The 18,660-nt window shown below is 41.1% G+C and overlaps 1 protein-coding gene across 1 annotated transcript; it reads left to right on the forward strand.

Moving 5' to 3' along the window:
- Nucleotides 1–168: 168 nt before the first annotated feature.
- On the forward strand, nucleotides 169–753 carry LOC133816519 (uncharacterized; the record flags this gene model as incomplete). The annotated part of the gene is made up of 1 exon (XM_062248973.1): nucleotides 169–753. A coding segment is annotated over one exon (585 nt), but the record flags the coding sequence as incomplete, so codon positions are not given.
- Nucleotides 754–18,660: the final 17,907 nt, after the last annotated feature.

Here is an 18,660-nt window from a genome sequence, read left to right on the forward strand (position 1 = left end):
AGCAGTAGCAGTAGTAGCATTAGTAGTAGCAGCAGTAGTAGCAGTAGTAGTAGCACCAGCAGTAGAAGCAGCAGTAGCAGCAGCAGCAGCAGTAGTAGCAGTAACAGCAGTAGCAGAAGTTGCAGTAGCAGTAGCAGTAAAAGAAGTAGTAGTAGTAGCAGCAGCAGTAGTAGCAATAGCAGCAGTAGCAGAAGTTGCAGTAGCAGTAGCAGTAAAAGAAGTAGTAGTAGTATCAGCAGCAGTAGTAGCAATAGCAGCAGTAGCAATAGCAGCAGTAGCAATAGCAGCAGGAGCAGTAGTAGTAGCAGCAGTAGTAGCAGTAGTAGTAGTAGTAGCAGAAGTAGTAGTAGAAGTATTAGTAGTAGCAATAGTAGCAGTAGTAGTAGTCGCAGTAGTAGTAGCAGTAGTTGTAGTAATATTAGTAGCAGTGGTAGTAGAAGTAGTAGTAGTAGTAGCAGTTGCAGTAGTAGTAGTAGTGGTAGCAGTAGCAGCAACAACAGTACCAGTAGCAGTAATAGGAGTAGCAGCAGTACCAACAGCAGCAGCAGTAGCACTAGCACTAGCACTAGCAGCAGTAGCTGCAGCAGTAGCAGTAGTAGTATCAGTAGGAATAATAGCAGCAGCAGCAGTAGCAGTAGTAGTAGTAGTAGTATTAGTAGTAGTAGTAGCAGTGGTAGCAGTATCAGTAGGAGCAATTGCAGCAGTAGCAGTAGTACCAGCAGTGGTAGTAGTAGTACTAGCAGTAGTAGTAGCAGTAGTAGAAGTAGAAGTAGAAGTAGTTGTAGTAGCAGTAGTACCAGTAGAAGTAGTAGCAGTAGTAGTAGCGGTAGTAGTAGCAGTAGTTGTAGTAATATTAGTAACAGCGGTAGTAGAAGTAGAAGTAGTAGTAGTAGTAGTAGCAGTTGCAGTAGTAGTAGTAGTGGTAGCAGAAGCAGTAACAGCAGTACCAGTAGCAGTAGTAGCAGTACCAGCAGCAGCAGCAATAGCTGTACCACTAGCACTAGCAACAGTAGCTGCAGCAGTAGTAGTAGTATTAGTAGGAGCAATAGCAGCAGCAGCAGTAGTAGTAGTAGTAGTAGTAGTAGTAGTAGTAGGAATAGAAGTAGGAGTAGTAGCAATAAGAATAGCAGTAGTAGGAATTGCAGTAGTAGTAGTTTCAGGAGGAGAAATAGCAGTAGTAGTAGCAGTAGCAGCAGAATCAGTAGAAGTAACAGCGTAGCAGTAGTAATAACAGTAGTGGTAGTAGTAGTAGTGGTAGTAGTAGTAGTAGTCGTAGAAGTAGTAGTAGTAGTAGTATCAGTAGCAGTAGCAGTAGTGGTAGTAGCGACAGTAGTAGTAGTAGTAGTAGCAGCGGCAATAGTAGTAGTAAAAGTAGTAGCGGCAGTTGTAGTAGTGGTATTAGTAGTAGTAGCAGTAGTAGTAGCAGTAGGAGCAGTAGTAGTAGTAGCAGCGGTAGCAGTAGAAGTAGTTGTAGTAATAGTAGTAGCAGTGGTACTAGTAGTAGTAGTAGTAGCAGTAGTAGTAATAGAGGTAGCAGTAGCAGTAGCAGCAATACCAGTAGCAGTAGCAGCAATACCAGTATCAGTAAGAGAAATAGCAGTAGTGGTAGCAGTAGCATTAGCAGCAGTTCCAGTAGCAGTAGCAGCTGTAGCAGCAGCAGCAGCAGTTGCAGTAGCACTAGCATTAGTAGTAGTATTAGTAGGAGCAATAGCAGCAACAGCATTAGTAGTAGTAATAGTAGTAGTAGTAGGATTAGTAACAGTAGGAGTAGTCGTAGTAAGAATTGCAGTAGTAGGAATCGCAGTAGTAGTAGTATCCGTAGGAACAATAGCAACAATGGCAGTGGTAGCAGTAGCAGCAGAAGCAGTAGAAGTAGCAGCAGTAGCAGTAGTAGTAGTAGTAGTATTAGTCGTAGAAGTAGTAGGAGTAGTAGTAGTAGCAGTATCAGTACCAGTAGCAATATCAGTAGCAGCAGTAGCAGTAGTAGTAGTAGCAGTAGCAGTAGTAGTTGTAGCAGTAGGAGAAGTGGTAGTAGAGGCAGTAGTAGCAGTAGAAGCAGTAGCAGTGGTAGCAGTAGCAGTAGCAGCAGTAGCAGTAGCAGTAGCAGTAGTAGTAGCGGCAAAACTTGTAGTAGCAGTAGCAGTATCAGTAGCAATAGGAGCAGTAGCAGCAGCAGCAGCAGCAGTAGTAGTAGTAGTAGAAGTTGCAGTAGCAGTAGCAGTAGCAGCAGTAACAGTAGCAGCAGTTGCAGCAGCAGAAGTAGTTGCAGCAGTGGCAGTAGTAGAAGAAGCAGCAGTAGCAGTTGTAGCAGCAGTAGCAGTAGTAGCAGTAGCAGTAGTAGAAGTGGTAGCCGCAGTAGCAGTAGCAGTGGAAGTAGTAGTAGTATCACTAGGAGCAATAGCAGTTGTAGTAGTAGTAGTAGTAGTAGCAGTAGTAGTACTAGTAGTATTAGTAGTAGTAGTAGTAGTAGGAGTAGCAGTAGCAGTAGCAGTAGCAGAGTAGTAGCAGTAGCAGTAGTAGCAGTAGTTGCAGTAGTAGTAGTAGTAGTAGCAGTTGTACCAGTAGCAGTAGCAGCAGTAGTAGTGCAAGTAGTAGTAGTAGTAGTAGTAGTAGTAGTAGTAGTAGCAGTAGAAGTGGCAACAGTAGCAATAGTAGCAGTAACTGCAGAAGCAGCAGTAGCAGTAGTAGTAGTAGCAGTGTAGCAGTAGTAGCCGTAGCCGTAGCAGTAGTAGCAGTAGTAGCAGTAGTAGTAGTAGTAGTAGCAGTTGCAGCAGTAGCAGTAGCAGCAGTAGTAGTGCAAGTAGTAGTAGTAGTAGTAGTAGTAGTATTAGTAGTAGTAGTAGTAGTAGCAGTAGAAGAGGCAACAGTAGCAATAGTAGCAGTAACTGCAGAAGCAGCAGTAGCAGTAGTAGCAGTAGCAGTAGTAGCCGTAGGAGCAGCAGTAGCAGTAGCATAGCAGTAGTTGTAGTAGCAATAGATGCAGTAGCAGTAGCAGTAGTAGCAGAAGCTGCAGCAGTAGTAGTAGTATCAGTAGGAGCAGTAGCAGCAGTGGCAGTAGCAGCAGCAGCAGCAGTAGCAGTAGCAATAGTAGTAGTAGTAGAAGCAGTATTAGCAATAGCGGTAAGAGTAGAGGTAGCAGTAGCAGTAGGAATAGCAGTAGAAGTAGCAGCAGTAGCAGTAGTAGTAGTAGTAGTAGCAGCGGTGGGATTAGCAGAAGTAGTAGTAGTAGTAGTATTAGTAGTAGTAGTAGCAGTATCAGTAGGAGCAATTGCAGCAGTAGCAGTAGCAGCAGTAGTAGCAGTAGCAGTAACAGTTGCAGCAGTAGTAGTAGTAGCAGCAGGTGTAGTAGCAGCAGGTGTAGTAGCAGTAGTTGCAGTAGTAGCAACAGTAGTAGCAGTAGTAGCAGCAGTAGTAGCAGTAGTAGTAGCAGCAGCAGCAGCAGCAGCTGTAGTAGCAGTAGCAGCAGTAGCAGAAGTTGCAGTAGCAGTAGCAGTAGTAGTAGTAGCAGCAGCAGTAGTAGCAATAGCAGTAGTAGCAGATGTAGCAGTAGCAGTAGCAGCAGGAGCAGTAGTAGTAGTATTAGTAGTAGCAGTAGTAGTAGTTGAAGTAGCAGTAGTATCAGTAGCAGTTGCCGTCACAGCAGTAGCAGTAGCAGTAACAGTAGTGGTAGTAGTAGGAGTAGTCGTAGTCGTAGTAGTAGTAGCTGTTGCAGCAGCAGCAGCAGTAGCAGTAGTAGTGGCTGTAGCAGTAGCAGTAGTAGTAGCAGTACTAGCAGTTGTAGTAGTAGAAGTAGTAGCAGCGGTAGTAGTAGCAGCAGCACTAGCAGTAGTAACAGTAACAGTAGCAGTAGCACTTGTAGTAGTAGCAGTAGCAGTAGTAGCAGTAGTTGCAGTTGTAGCAGTAGTAGTAGTAGCAGCAGCAGCAGCAGTAGTAGTAGTAGTAGTAGTAGCTGCAGTAGTAGTAGTAGTAGCGGCATTAGCAATATTAGTATTAGTAGTAGTAGTAGTAGTAGTAGTAGTAGTAGTAGTAGTAGTAGTAGTAGTAGTAGTAGTAGTAGTAGTAGTAGCAGTAGTAATAGCAGTAGTAGCAGCAGTAGTAGTAGAAGGAGGCAGTAGAGGTAATAGATGCAATAGTAGTAGTAGTAGCAATAGCAGTAGCAGTAGCAGTAGTAGTAGTAGTAGTAGTAGTAGTAGTAGTAGCGGCAGTAATAGTAGTAGTAGTAGTAGAAGTAGGCAATAGCGACAATAGTTGCAGTAGCAGTATCAGTAGCAGTAGCATTAATAGTAGCAGTAGCAGTAGTAGTATCAGTAGCAGTATCAGTAGCAGTAGCAGTAGTAGCAGCAGTAGCAGCAGTAGCAGCAGTTGCAGCAGTTGTAGCAGTTGCAGCAGTAGCAGTAGCAGTTGCAGCAGCAGTAGCAGTAGCAGCAGTAGCAGGAGCAGTAGCAGTAGTAGCTGCAGCAGCAGTAGTAGCAGCAGCATTAGCAGCAACAGTAGCAGCAGCAGCAGTAGCAGCAGTAGCAGCAGTAGTAGTAGCAGCAGTAGCAGCTGTAGCAACTGCAGCAGCAGGAGCAGCAGAAGCAGTAGAAGTAGTAGTAGTATCAGTAGGAGCAATAGCAACATCAGTAGTAGTAGTAGTAGTAGTACTAGTTGTAGTAGCAGTAGGAATAGCAATACTATTAGTATTAGTTGGAGCAATAGCAGCTGTAGCAGTAGTTGCAGTAGCAGCAGTAGAAGTAGTAGCAGTAGTAGCAGCTGTAGCAGTCGCAGTAGCAGTAGTAGCAGTAGCAGCAGTAGCAGCAGTAGTAGTAGTAGTAGCAGGAGCAACAGCAGCAGCAGCAGCAGCAGCAACAGTAGCAGTAGCAGTAGCAGTAGCATTAGTAGTAACAGTAGGAGTTGCAGTAGCAGTAGCAGTAGCAATAGTTGTAGTAGTAGTAGTAGTAGTAGTAGTTGCAGTACTAGCAGTAGTAGTAGTAGCAGCAGCAGTAGTAGTAGTAACAATAGACGTAGCAGTCGTGGCTGTTGTGGCAGTTGTAGTAGGATTAGGAGTAGTAGTAGTAGTAGTAGCAGCAGCAACAGCAGTAGTAGTAGTAGCAGCACTAGTAGTAGTAGCTGCAATAGTAGTAGTAGTATTAGTAGTAGTAGTAGCTGTAGTAGCAGTAGTAGCAGCACTAGTAGTAGTAGTAGTAGTAGTAGTAGTAGAAGTTGGCAATAGATGCAGTAGCGGCAGTAGCAGTAGTAGCAGTAGCAGTAGTAGTTGTAGATGTAGTAGTAGCTATAGCAGTAGCAGTAGTAGCAGTAGTATTAGTAATAGTAGCAGTTGTAGCAGTAGTAGTTGTAGTAGTAGCGGTCGTAGTAGTAGTAGCGGCAATAGTGGTAGTAGCAGTAGTAGTAAAAGTAGTAGTAGTAGTAGTATTAGTTGTAGCAGCAGTATCAGTATCTGTAGCGGTAGCGGCTATAGTAGTAGTAGCAGTAGAAGTAGCGGTATCAGTAGCAGTAGCAGCAGTAGCAGTAGTAGCAGTAGTAGTAGTAGCAGTAGTAGTAGAAGTAGCAGTAGCAGTAGCAGTAGTAGCAGTAGCAGTAGCAGTAGTTGAAATAGTAGTAGCAGCAGTAGCAGTAGTAGCAGTAGCAGTAGTAGTACCAGCAAAAGTAGCATTAGCATTGACATTAGCAGTAGCAGTATCTGCACTAGCAGTAGCAGTTGCAGTAGCAGTAATAGTAGCACTAGTAGGAGTTGCAGTAGTAGCAGCAGTAGCAGTAGTAGCAGCAGTAGTAGCAGCAGTAGTAGTAGTAGCAGTAGTCGCAGTAGTAGCACTAGTTGCAGTTGGAGTAGTAGTAGTAGTAGTAGGAGGAGTAGTAGGAGTAGTAGTTGTAGGAGTAGTAGTAGCAGTAGTAGCAGTAGTAGCAGTTGTAACAGTAGCAGTAGCAGTAGTAGCAGTAGCAGTAGTAGTAGCAGCAGTAGTAGTAGCAGTAGTAGTAGCAGTAGCAGTAGTTGCAGCAGTAGCAGCTGTAGTAGCAATAGCAGTATTGGCATTAGTAGTAGCAGTAGTAGATGTAGTAGCAGTAGGAGTAGTAGTAGTAGTAGTAGTAGTAGTAGTAGTAGTAGTAGTAGTAGTAGTAGTAGTAGTAGTAGTAGTAGTAGCAGTTATTGCAGTAGCAGTAGTAGTATCTGCAGTAGTAGTAGTTGTAGTAGCAGCAGTAGTAGTAGCAGTAGCAGCAGCAGTATCAGTTGTAGCAGTAGTTGCAGTAGTAGCCGCAGTAGTAGCAGTAGTAGTAGTAGCAGTAGTAGCAGTAGTACTAGCAGTAGTAGCAGCAGTAGCAGTAGGAGCAGTAGTAGCAGTAGTAGTAGGAGTAGTAGCAGTAGTAGCAGTAGCAGTAGTAGCAGCAGCAGCGGCAGTGGCAGCGGTAGCGGCAGCTGCAGCTGCAGGAGTAGTAGTTGTTTGTAGTATTTTAGATTTCATAGATTTTGGTTAAAACCGAGACTTAGTAGGACACTCGTAACAATAGTTATGGATTTTATAAGTTTGACCTATAGTTTAGAAATAATTATAACCTAAGGTTTAGTTAGAACTATTAAGAGCATGACACTTGTCATAATTATATTTATTTATGGATTTAATTATATGAAAGTTCTAGAAACTCTAGAATCTTCCAGAACCATTAAGAACATCACACTTGTCACAATCTTGTTTATTTCAGGATTTAAGCCTTTTTAAATGGATAATTCAATATTAGAAGTTTTTAGAAGTTCTAGACCCTTCCATAAGTTGGGATATTGGTTCAGGCGATATATCTCCTAAGGTGGGCGATATATCGGCCCTAGGTGCAGTTTTTTGAACTCCGATAAATCCGAGCTTGATTCATCCCTTAACCTCTTGACTTGCCTCTGAACGTTTTTAACCGAGTCTTAAGCATCTGTTGAACGAATATTCAAATATTTTTCAATTAATATTCATTATTTTATTCAAGCTAAAAGGAGATATTTTCACTCCTTGAACTCTATAAATAGGACCTGTACCCAGCCATTTTTCTCATTCTTCAAGCTGTGTTCAGAGCCTTCAAGCTGCTAGGGTTACTATAGAGTGATACACTTGGGTTTGGGATAAAAGCTTTATCATCTTAAGATTTATAAGCACTTGGGAAGTGAGATATAGAGTGTGTTTTCAATATCGAGGTGTAGATCGGTTCTAGTATATCCAAAGGTATTCTTATTCTTAAGTTCATTTATGTATGGTTCTTTAGTTTTCTTTACTCAAATCCTAACTTGTTGTTTTCGATTCTTGGTTAGGTATTTAAGTTCTTTGAACTTAAGGTTTCTTTTCGGTAAGCTTCTTCTTGGTGGTTTTGTTCTCTTCTTTATCATCTCTTTTCTTTAGATATACTCACCATTCTTATTGTTAGTTTTAGGAGTGTTCCAAATCTCTTCCTTGTTCTCAAATATCTCAGTGTTGGTAAGGAAAATAGGATAGATTTTGTGCTTTTATTGTAATGCCCTGGATAGTCAAGAACGTTACACTGTGTATTTATAAAGGTGTAGGACTTGCTAATCAAGTCATTTAGTTGAAAACGTGTCTCTGAACCCATTAATGAACTAGGGTTAAAAGATTTTGGTCACAAAAGATACATTTCATATAGTTAAACATTTTGTACAAGGGATCCCAAAAGAAACAGTGTTTGAAAGTCAATTTACAAAATTTTGAGGTATAAACAACCGTTAGCCACTCTAAGGGCAACACAGAAATTTACGGTCCTCCTGTTCCTGTCTCCTCTTCAACCGTGGCAGCCGAGCAGCTGGTCATGTACATTCTGCCTTTAGAGCTCTCCGAGTCAGGACTGATCAAGCTTGCCCTTGCCTTTACCTGCACCACGTAGCACCCGTGAGCCAAGGCCCAGCAAGAAAACATATCATCATACCACAAACAATGATAACAATTAAACAACTCTTTAAGCATGTTCATACACTAAGCAATCCACATTAATCACATAGTCCATAGACATAACCAGAGAATCTACAAATCAATACTCAGCTATTCAGCATGACAAATTCATCAATCAACAATGATAACCAAATCACAGGATAATCAGGGTCGATGCCCTTAGGTCACACCCTCTGTTTACCCCACTGACTCCAATCCGCTTAAACCAAGCTCAGTGAATATTAAGCTGTCCTCAGCTACCAGTGGCTGAGCCGCGCCCTGTGCACCAATGTAAACTCTGGCGCTCTTAGGCCGTTTGTTCATTATTCACATAGCATAATACCATCCTTCATAAAGCATATAAGACTGGGAACCCTTAGTCCAATTATAAATTCACAACCGGGTGCAGTTTTCTTACCTTTAATTTCCAAGTGTACTGATTACGAGATATGTCCCTTTAGTACGGTCTGTTTCCCGAGCCCTAGCTTATACCTAGTCACAACCAAGATAAGGGATACCATTAATAATTGTAAAAAAGGTTTCCGGATAAATTTCTAGCCTCCGGGACATCGAATTCCACCAAACACGGTAGTGGGATCGATCCCGAGCACCCTAGGTTAGGTTCCTGTGCTTAAAAACTAAAAAAGGCTAAAAATTCCCTAAAGGGTCACGGCTCAAGCTTCCTATGCCGCGGCATGCCCCCAACCCGAGGCCCAGCCTCGCCCAAAAACAGACACGGGCCGCGGCTCAACCTTCCCCATGCCGCGGCCCGCCCTCCTTCCCTAGCACTCATTTGCTTCAGAGGATCGCGGCACACCAAGAACTATGTTGCGGCCCGACCCCTTCAAACCCAGAAAAACCACCATTTTTAACACCCAAACCTCACTCAAAACCACCATTAACCACCCTAATGATATAATCCAATTATCACAAGCATTCTATCATGATTTCAGCAACATAACCCAGCAGAAACCTAGTCTAGAAACTCATCAAAACAACATTTCAATCTTTGAAACCCACAAGCTCAAGAACATCAAAACCAGTCAGAAAATCCCAGAATTCAAACACTATATCATAAATTGAAGCTTACCTTCACTGAAGACTCAATCCTCCAAACAATTACAGCGCTAACTCCCAAGCCTTCTGCCTTAATTCAACCTTTAATGTCAAAAACCCATAGACACTTTAGAACTCAGCCATATTCACAGAATTTAACCACCAAAGATAAAACTCATAACTTACCTTATCTCTTGATTTGTAGAGTCCAAGAACTTTACTTAGCTAAGATAGATAATAGTATGATAGTATTTATAGCATTATCTTTGTTACTTTGGATTTTTGGTTCAGACCGGGAGTTATTTGGACACTCATAGTAGTACTTATAGATTTTCTAAGTTTAACCTATAGTTTAAGAATATTAAGTATAACCTAAGGTTTGATTAAAGTGACTGATATTAAGGATTATATTATTATATTATAAGGTTTAGACATCAACCAATAGGATTTTAAGCACATGTTTTGAATGGTAATTAAGGATTAAGATTTTTGAGGATTAAATATAATAAGGAGTAAAGTTTGAATGTTATAGGGTCAGTCAGCAGCTTTGAGTACGTTGAGGGCTTAGTCAAGGCTGTTTACTCCATTCAAACTTAGCTAAAAATGTGTAATTTCGTGTTTAAATATTCAGCGAGTGCCGATATATCGCAGCTATAGGGGGCGATATGTCGCAGCACGTAGATACGGAAAACACGAAACGATGCACGGTCGCCTCGGGCATACTGGCCCAGGCGATATATCGCCTACAGGGGGCGATATATCGCCTCCTTCAGCATATGTTCAATTGTTTTTGAATTCTTTTCCTTTCAGCCATTCAAACTTCTTCATAAGTCCAGCATCTTTTGAACGAGTCTTCAGCCTCTGCTGAACGATTATTCAAATGATTTTCACCTAAAAAGCCATTATTTTTATTCAAGTAAAATCAAGATCTTTTCATCTCCAAACTCTATAAATAGGACCTAGTACCCAGCCATTATTCACCATTTGCTCTAAGTTCAGAAGCTGCTAGTGTTAAGTGAGTGTGAGAGTGTAAACACCTGGTTTGGGGAAAAAAACTATAAGCTTAAACATCATAAGCTTATCAAACACTTGGGAAGTAAGTGAGTGTTATAGTATTTCGGTGGATGTTAGATTGATCTTGCAAATCTTTGAGGTAAACCCAAAACTCTAGTTCCTTTCTGTATTTTATGTTATTTCCTTTCTCAAAACCTTCTACTCAGTCCCCTAACCTTATTCTTATTTTGGTTAGGGAATCCAAGCTCTTAAGCATATAAGTTGGTAAGTATGTTTTTATGGTTTAGTCTTTCTTTCCATCTCTTTCATTTCATCTCCTTTCTTTAGACTCACTCTTTCTTATGGTTTTAGGAGTGTTCCAAAAGTCCCAACTCAGTCCATAATCCCGGTAACTTTGGTAAGGAAAATAGGCTAGAATCAACATGTTATGTGCTTATGTTATCTATATGTTTTATGTTATTAAAAGTGTTATGATATGTATATGTGTATGTAGGCTTGGGCATATGACCCATATGACTAACAAGACCCCAAATGGGTTATGGGCATATGACCTACTTAGCTAGTAGGACCCCATTAACCCCATGGGCATATGCTTGTTTAGTCTATGGGACCCCAAGTAATAATGGCCATTATAATAAGTGTATTATGTGTTATGATATGTCTTTACGTTATTATGACATTATGTTTATGTTTATGACTATGTGTTAGATTTTCCTTGCTGGGCATTAGGCTCATTCCTTTCTGTTTATGTGCAGGAAATAAGCTTTAGAGGCGGAAAGATTCGTGACGCTTAGAGGATGTGTATCGATGGTGAATGGAGTCAAGGGGTCCCATAGACTAAACAAGCATATGCCCATGGGGTTAATGGGGTCCTACTAGCTAAGTAGGTCATATGCCCATAACCCATTTGGGGTCTTGTTAGTCATATGGGTCATATGCCCAAGCCTACATACACATATACATATCATAACACTTTTAATAACATAAACATATAGATAACATAAGCACATAACATATTAATTCTAGCCTATTTTCCTTACCAAAGTTACCGGGATTATGGACTGAGTTGGGACTTTTGGAACACTCCTAAAACCATAAGAAAGAGTGAGTCTAAAGAAAGGAGATGAAATGAAAGAGATGGAAAGACTAAACCATAAAAACATACTTACCAACTTATATGCTTAAGAGCTTGGATTCCCTAACCAAAATAAGAATAAGGTTAGGGGACTGAGTAGAAGGTTTTGAGAAAGGAAATAACATAAAATACAGAAAGGAACTAGAGTTTTGGGTTTACCTCAAAGATTGCAAGATCAATCTAACATCCACCGAAATACTATAACACTCACTTACTTCCCAAGTGTTTGATAAGCTTATGATGTTTAAGCTTATAGTTTTTTTCCCCAAACCAGGTGTTTACACTCTCACACTCACTTAACACTAGCAGCTTCTGAACTTAGAGCAAATGGTGAATAATGGCTGGGTACTAGGTCCTATTTATAGAGTTTGGAGATGAAAAGATCTTGATTTTACTTGAATAAAAATAATGGCTTTTTAGGTGAAAATCATTTGAATAATCGTTCAGCAGAGGCTGAAGACTCGTTCAAAAGATGCTGGACTTATGAAGAAGTTTGAATGGCTGAAAGGAAAAGAATTCAAAAACAATTGAACATATGCTGAAGGAGGCGATATATCGCCCCCTGTAGGCGATATATCGCCTGGGCCAGTATGCCCGAGGCGACCGTGCATCGTTTCGTGTTTTCCGTATCTACGTGCTGCGACATATCGCCCCCTATAGCTGCGATATATCGGCACTCGCTGAATATTTAAACACGAAATTACACATTTTTAGCTAAGTTTGAATGGAGTAAACAGCCTTGACTAAGCCCTCAACGTACTCAAAGCTGCTGACTGACCCTATAACATTCAAACTTTACTCCTTATTATATTTAATCCTCAAAAATCTTAATCCTTAATTACCATTCAAAACATGTGCTTAAAATCCTATTGGTTGATGTCTAAACCTTATAATATAATAATATAATCCTTAATATCAGTCACATTAATCAAATCTTAGGTTATACTTAATATTCTTAAACTATAGGTTAAACTTAGAAAATCTATAAGTACTACTATGAGTGTCCAAATAACTCCCGGTCTGAACCAAAAATCCAAAGTAACAAAGATAATGCTATAAATACTATCATACTACTATCTATCTTAGCTAAGTAAAGTTCTTGGACTCTACAATTCTCCCCTACTAAAAAGAATTTCGTCCTCGAAATTTACTTATCACATAACTCCGGATACCGGCCTTGCATGTCCTCCACCAACTCCCACATTGCCTCGCATTCAGAACTATTGCTCCATAGGACTTTGACTATAGGAAAGCTCTTAGACCGTAACTACTTCATCCATCTATCTAGGATGCTAATCGGTCGTTCCTCGTAACTTAAGTCTTTCTGGAGCGCTATCGTATCGTACTTGAGGACGTGAGATGGGTCTGACACATATTTGCGTAACATCGAGATGTGGAAGACGTTGTGACTATCGGCTAATGCTGGCGGTAGGGCTAGTCTATACGCAACTGTTCCCATTTTGTCCAATATCTAAAAGGACCTAAGAATCGGGGACTAAGCTTGCCTTTCTTTCCGAACCGCTTGACACTTTTCATAGGAGATATCTTGATCTCCAACTTGGAATTCCACATCACGTCGCTTGGTATCCGCATATCTTTTCTGACGGCTTTGAGCAGCCAGCATACGCTGTCTAATAAGCGTTACTGCTTCTTGAGCTTGTCTAACAGCTTCGGGCCTTAGAAGCTGCCTTTCTCCTACCTCGTCCTAGTGCAACGGTGATCGGCACCTTCTTCCATATAGCAACTCATAAGGTGCCATCCCGATCGTCGACTGGTAGTTGTTGTTGTACGAGAACTTGATCAGTGGTAAGTACTTGTTCCACGACCCTCCGAAATCAAGTACACATGCGCGTAGCATATCCTCTAAAATCTGAATCGTACGCTTAAACTGCCCATCTGTCTGAGGATGGAAAGTTGTACTAAGGCTTAACTTAGTACCCATATCTATCTGTAAGTTTCTCCAAAATCTTGACGTAAATATTGATCCTCTATCTGACACTGTCGTCTTGGGGATTCCATGCAATCGTACAATCTCTTGGATGTAGATGTTGCATATTGGTCTGCCGTGCATGACGTTCTAACAGGCAGAAAATGAGCCGACTTGGTTAGTCTATTTATTACTATCCAAGCGGAATCATGCTGCTTGTTCGTCTTTGGTAGCCCCGTCACAAAATCCATGGCTATATCATTCCACTTCCATTCTGGTATGCTAAGCGGTTGCAATAAACCTGCAGGCCGCTGATGCTTTGCTTTCACTTGCTGGCATACCAGACACTTAGATACATACTCAGCTATGTCCTTCTTCATCCCTGGCCACCAATAGACTGCCTTGATGTCATAAGTCATCTTGGTAGACCCTGGATGAACTGAGTACGGGGCATTATGCACTTCTTCTAGGATTGTCTTCTTAATACTCTGATTGTCTGGCACGCATACCCGATCCTTATATCTCAATAAACCTTGGCTAGATATTGAGAAATCTGTATTCTTGCCTTCTCTTACTGCTTCCATATGTGGTGCTAGCGATTCCTCATGTCTCTGACCAATCCGTATGTCCTCTAGCAGATTTGATTGGATAGACAAGTTAGCTAGCTTGCCTACAACCACTTCTATTCTGGCACTGATAAGCTCCTGCTGAAGCAGCTTTTCTATTCCGGAAAAGACTGCTAAGTTCCCATAGCTTTTCCTACTAAGCGCGTCGGCAACTACGTTCGCCTTCCCTGGGTGGTATAGGATTTCGTAGTTGTAATCCTTGACTAATTCTATCCACCTGCGCTGCCTTATGTTGAGCTCCTTCTGTGTAAAGAAGTATTTTTAAACTCTTGTGGTCCGTATAAATCTCGCACCGTTCTCCGTAAAGATAATGGTGCCAGATTTGCATCGACCACCGCTGCCAACTCCATATCGTGAGTTGGGTAGCGTTTTTCATACTCCTTCAACTGTCGCGAGGCGTAGGCTATTACTTTGTCGTTTTTGCATCAACACGCTTCCCAATCCTAGCTTTGATGCATCGCATTAGACAACGAACTTATCGTCGGGTGTCGGTACACTAAGTACTGGTGTTGAGCAAGGCTTATCTTTAAGCAACTAGAAGCTTTCTTCACACTTATCGTTCCAGTTAAACTTTTGTTGCTTCCGGGTCAGGTTGGTGTGTGGAGTGGCTATCTTAGAAAAAAGCCCTCTACAACTTTCTATAGTAACCTGCTAGCCCTAAGAAGCTTCTTACTTCTGACGCGTTCTTTGGTCTAGGCCAATCCTTCACGGCCTCTACCTTCGATGGATCTACTGCAACTCCGTCTTTCGATATGATGTGCCCGAGGAACGCCACTTGTGAGAGTCAAAACTCGCATTTCTTGAACTTCGCGTAGAGTTGGTGCTCCTTCAATCGCGTCAAAATCATCCTCAAATGTTCCTCGTGCTCTACTTCATCCTTGGAGTATACTAAGATATCGTCGATGAATACAACGACGAATTTATCTAAGTAATCCTTGAAGACCTTATTCATTAAGTCCATAACGCGGCTGGTGTGTTAGCAAGACCAAAAGACATAACCAACTCGTAATGTCCATAACGAGTCCTAAAGGCTATCTTAGGAATATCTTCTCCTTTTACCTTGAGCTGATGATACCCGGACCTTACATCGATCTTAGAGAATACAGTCGCGCCTCGGAGTTGATCGAATAAATCATCAATCCGAGGTAGCGGGTACTTGTTCTTAATCATTACTTTGTTCAGCTCACGGTAGTCTATGCACATCCGCATACTTCCGTCCTTCTTCTTCACGAATAGTACCGGAGCTCCCCATGGTTAATGGCTTGGCCTAAGTCTAGGAGTTCTTGTAGCTGCGTCTTTAACTTCTTGAGTTTTGTAGGTGCCATTCGGTATGGTGCCTTAGAGATAGGCTCGGTGCCCGGCACTAATTCTATCGTGAAGTCTATCTCTTGAGTTGGCGGCAATCCTGGCAAGTCATCGGAAAATACCTCTGGAAATTCTTGTATAACTCGAACATCTCCATCCTTAAGTGGCGTCTTCTTTTCCATGTTCGTGCTGCTGGCTAAGAATACTTGACATCCTTTCTCTATCCTTTGTTGAGCTTTGAGAGATGACACTAAATTGGTGCGTAATCCTGAAGCTTGTCCCATGAAGCATCGTCTCTGGCCGTCAGGAGTCTCGAACATCACCTTCTTGCGTTTGCTGTCGATCGTTGCGCCATGCCGTGCTAGCCAATCCATGCTTAGTATTACGTCGAAGTCCTTGATCACTAGCTCTATCAGGTCTCCTTCTAGTTCTATGTCCTCCATCTTGATCGGTACGCCTCGTACTATTCGTGATAATAGAACTACTTTGCCCGAAGGCAACTCGGTTACAAACCTAGTTCTAAATCTTTCACTAGGTTTGTCTAGTTTTTCTATCATTCCTAACGAGATATACGAGTATACTGTTACCAATCAAGCGATACTAGAACATATACTATCGAGGATAGGATCTGACCTGTAAATCCCTGTTACTAGCATGGGTTCCTCCTTGGGTCAATGCAAAGACTTTGGTCTGGAACCATCGTTTAATCCTTCTTCTCCTCACTAACATTCATCAGAATCCTTTCTACTTCAATTGCCGCTTCTAGAACATTGGCATAGGTAGTGGTTCCCAGGTTTGCTAACTTAACCCCTAATTCCATCTTTGGTCTAAGTCCTCTGACGAACTTGGTCAACCTCGTAAAGTCGGTTGGGACCAACTCTGGTGCAAACTTGACTAATCTGTTGAACTGACGAGCATATTCTTCTATCATTAGTGATGACTGCCGAGGAGTAATACTTCTTGTGGAACGGCTCCACAAATCTTGTCCATATCATGGTGGTGACATCGTTAGTCTGCTGAACTAAGTCCCACCATATTCTGGCATCCTTCCTGAGTAATGACGAGACGCAGGATATGCGGTCTGCATTACTGAAATTCATGTGCGTAAGAATTGGCTTCACATCCTTAGCCACTCTTCTGCCTCAAAGGGGTCTATAGTCCCTTTAAAGTTTGGAGCGTGCTGTTTGCGGAACCTTTCATACACTGACTCCATATTCGGTACTGGATGTGGCGCGTAGTGCGTCACTGGCCATCCCCCATATGGACCAACTTGTTGGGGTGCTAGGGCCATTTGTTGTAGCTGCGACTGCGGTTGCGGCGGAGGCTGAGGCTGAGTCTGCGCCTGTTGACGTTGTTGCTGCAAGAGTTCCTCGACTTGTTGTCGCCGTCTAGCGATTTCCACGGTGTTGTCAGCTGACGGTGTCGGCGCGTTGCGGCTAGTAGTAGTACGCACTCCTCTTCTGCGAACTGGAGGGCATCATTGGTCGTTGGAACAACGTTGGAGGCGTTTCCGTTGGTGCGTGCAGATCTTCGGAGCGACATCTTCACCAAAAGTTCTAACAGTCGAGAACTTGTTAGAACTTTACCCTAATAGGCTCTAAGGCAAAAACTTATTCTAAAACAAACATATCTCGGACCTATTTATTATGACTTCTTATGAAAAATTATATAGGTCTTTATTTATTATTAGAGTGGGTTTCTATACTTAGAAAAACAAGTCATCTTTATTTTCTAGGTGTGTTTCTAATCATCCTATATGACTTAATTCTCAGGCTCGAAACTTATCTTTGTTCCAAAGTTAACCATATTGAGGGAGGGCTGGGATCAGTAAAATCGTTCCCACTACTAAGGCCCCCTAACTCTCAATAAGGAAACTTGGTTCATTGATTTGTATCCACCTTCACTGAACTTAGTCATTATTCATTTTATTTATTACTCATTATGATTGCGAAAAAAAATCAAACTCATACATGAAAATAAAATAACATGAAATCAATTTGGAAAAAGATTTTCACTTATTACAATCATAAATAAAGAAATAAACAAAACAAACAATGAAAAACTAGCTATTCTAAAAATCGGGATCTTCTACATCCGATCCTTCATCTAGCATATCATTATCTATCTCCTTATAATCATCATTGTCTTGAGCCTCAAAATTTCCTCGGGGAAGATTCAAGAAGATCCTATGTTGTTGCTCATTAGTGAATTGAAACTCTAAATCATAGGTGAACTTAAGTATGAGAGAATAATATCTTAGGGCTGCTTGTAAGTCATCATCATTATTTATATTCTCCCATATTTCTTCTAAAGTTAAAATTGCTGAAGGAAAATCTTTTAAAAGCCTAATTACTAGGACATATTGTTCTGCAGCTCTCATCATGATTTGCCTAGATTCTTGAAGGTGACCTATCTCTTTGTGGAACAAGATCAATCTTCGAGTGATCTTTTCTAGTGCTCCTACGGTGTTTCTTGGCTCCCTTATTCTTTTTAAAGCCTTAATGGCTCGGATATCCTCATTGCTTAAAGCTCCATTCATTCTTAACTGAAACATAAACACTAAAGTCGTTAGCTATACACATAGACAAAGTAACTTGTAACTTGTAACTTAAACACTTACTTGGCGGTCCGATTCGGAGCTTTGAGCATGTGTATCGAGGAGAACTTCATGCGAAGGAACCGTTTGCTCTGATACCAACTGTAACGACCCACTAATCTAGACTACTTGGACCATTAACGAATCTATACATAAATCTTACATTTTTGCAGAAATACCATAATTTTATTGAAAACTTATGGAAACAAAGGTTACTTTCATAAAATAAGTAGGATATGGGTACCCATTGTCTTTAAAACAAAAATAACTTAAAAACTAAAAGGAGTTACATAGAAAATGCGAAAAATACATTTGAAACCATAAAAAAAACATAAAGAAGACTACATCCTCGAATCGAATAACGCTCGGCCCCTTGACTCCATTCACCATCGATACACATCCTCTAAGCATCACGAATCTTTCCGCCGCTAAAGCTTATTTCCTGCACATAAACAGAAAGGAATGAGCCTAATGCCCAGCAAGGAAAATCTAACACATAGACATAAACGTAAACATAATTTCATAATAACGTAAAGACATATCATAACACATAATACACTTATTATAATGGCCATTATTACTTGGGGTCCCATAGACTAAACAAGCATATGCCCATGGGGTTAATGGGGTCCTACTAGCTAAGTAGGTCATATGCCCATAACCCATTTGGGGTCTTGTTAGTCATATGGGTCATATGCCCAAGCCTACATACACATATACATATCATAACACTTTTAATAACATAAACATATAGATAACATAAGCACATAACATATTAATTCTAGCCTATTTTCCTTACCAAAGTTACCGGGATTATGGACTGAGTTGGGACTTTTGGAACACTCCTAAAACCATAAGAAAGAGTGAGTCTAAAGAAAGGAGATGAAATGAAAGAGATGGAAAGACTAAACCATAAAAACATACTTACCAACTTATATGCTTAAGAGCTTGGATTCCCTAACCAAAATAAGAATAAGGTTAGGGGACTGAGTAGAAGGTTTTGAGAAAGGAAATAACATAAAATACAGAAAGGAACTAGAGTTTTGGGTTTACCTCAAAGATTGCAAGATCAATCTAACATCCACCGA

Source organism: Humulus lupulus, chromosome 2 (genome assembly GCF_963169125.1).
Source record: "Humulus lupulus chromosome 2, drHumLupu1.1, whole genome shotgun sequence".
NCBI classification, from domain to species: Eukaryota; Viridiplantae; Streptophyta; class Magnoliopsida; order Rosales; family Cannabaceae; genus Humulus; species Humulus lupulus.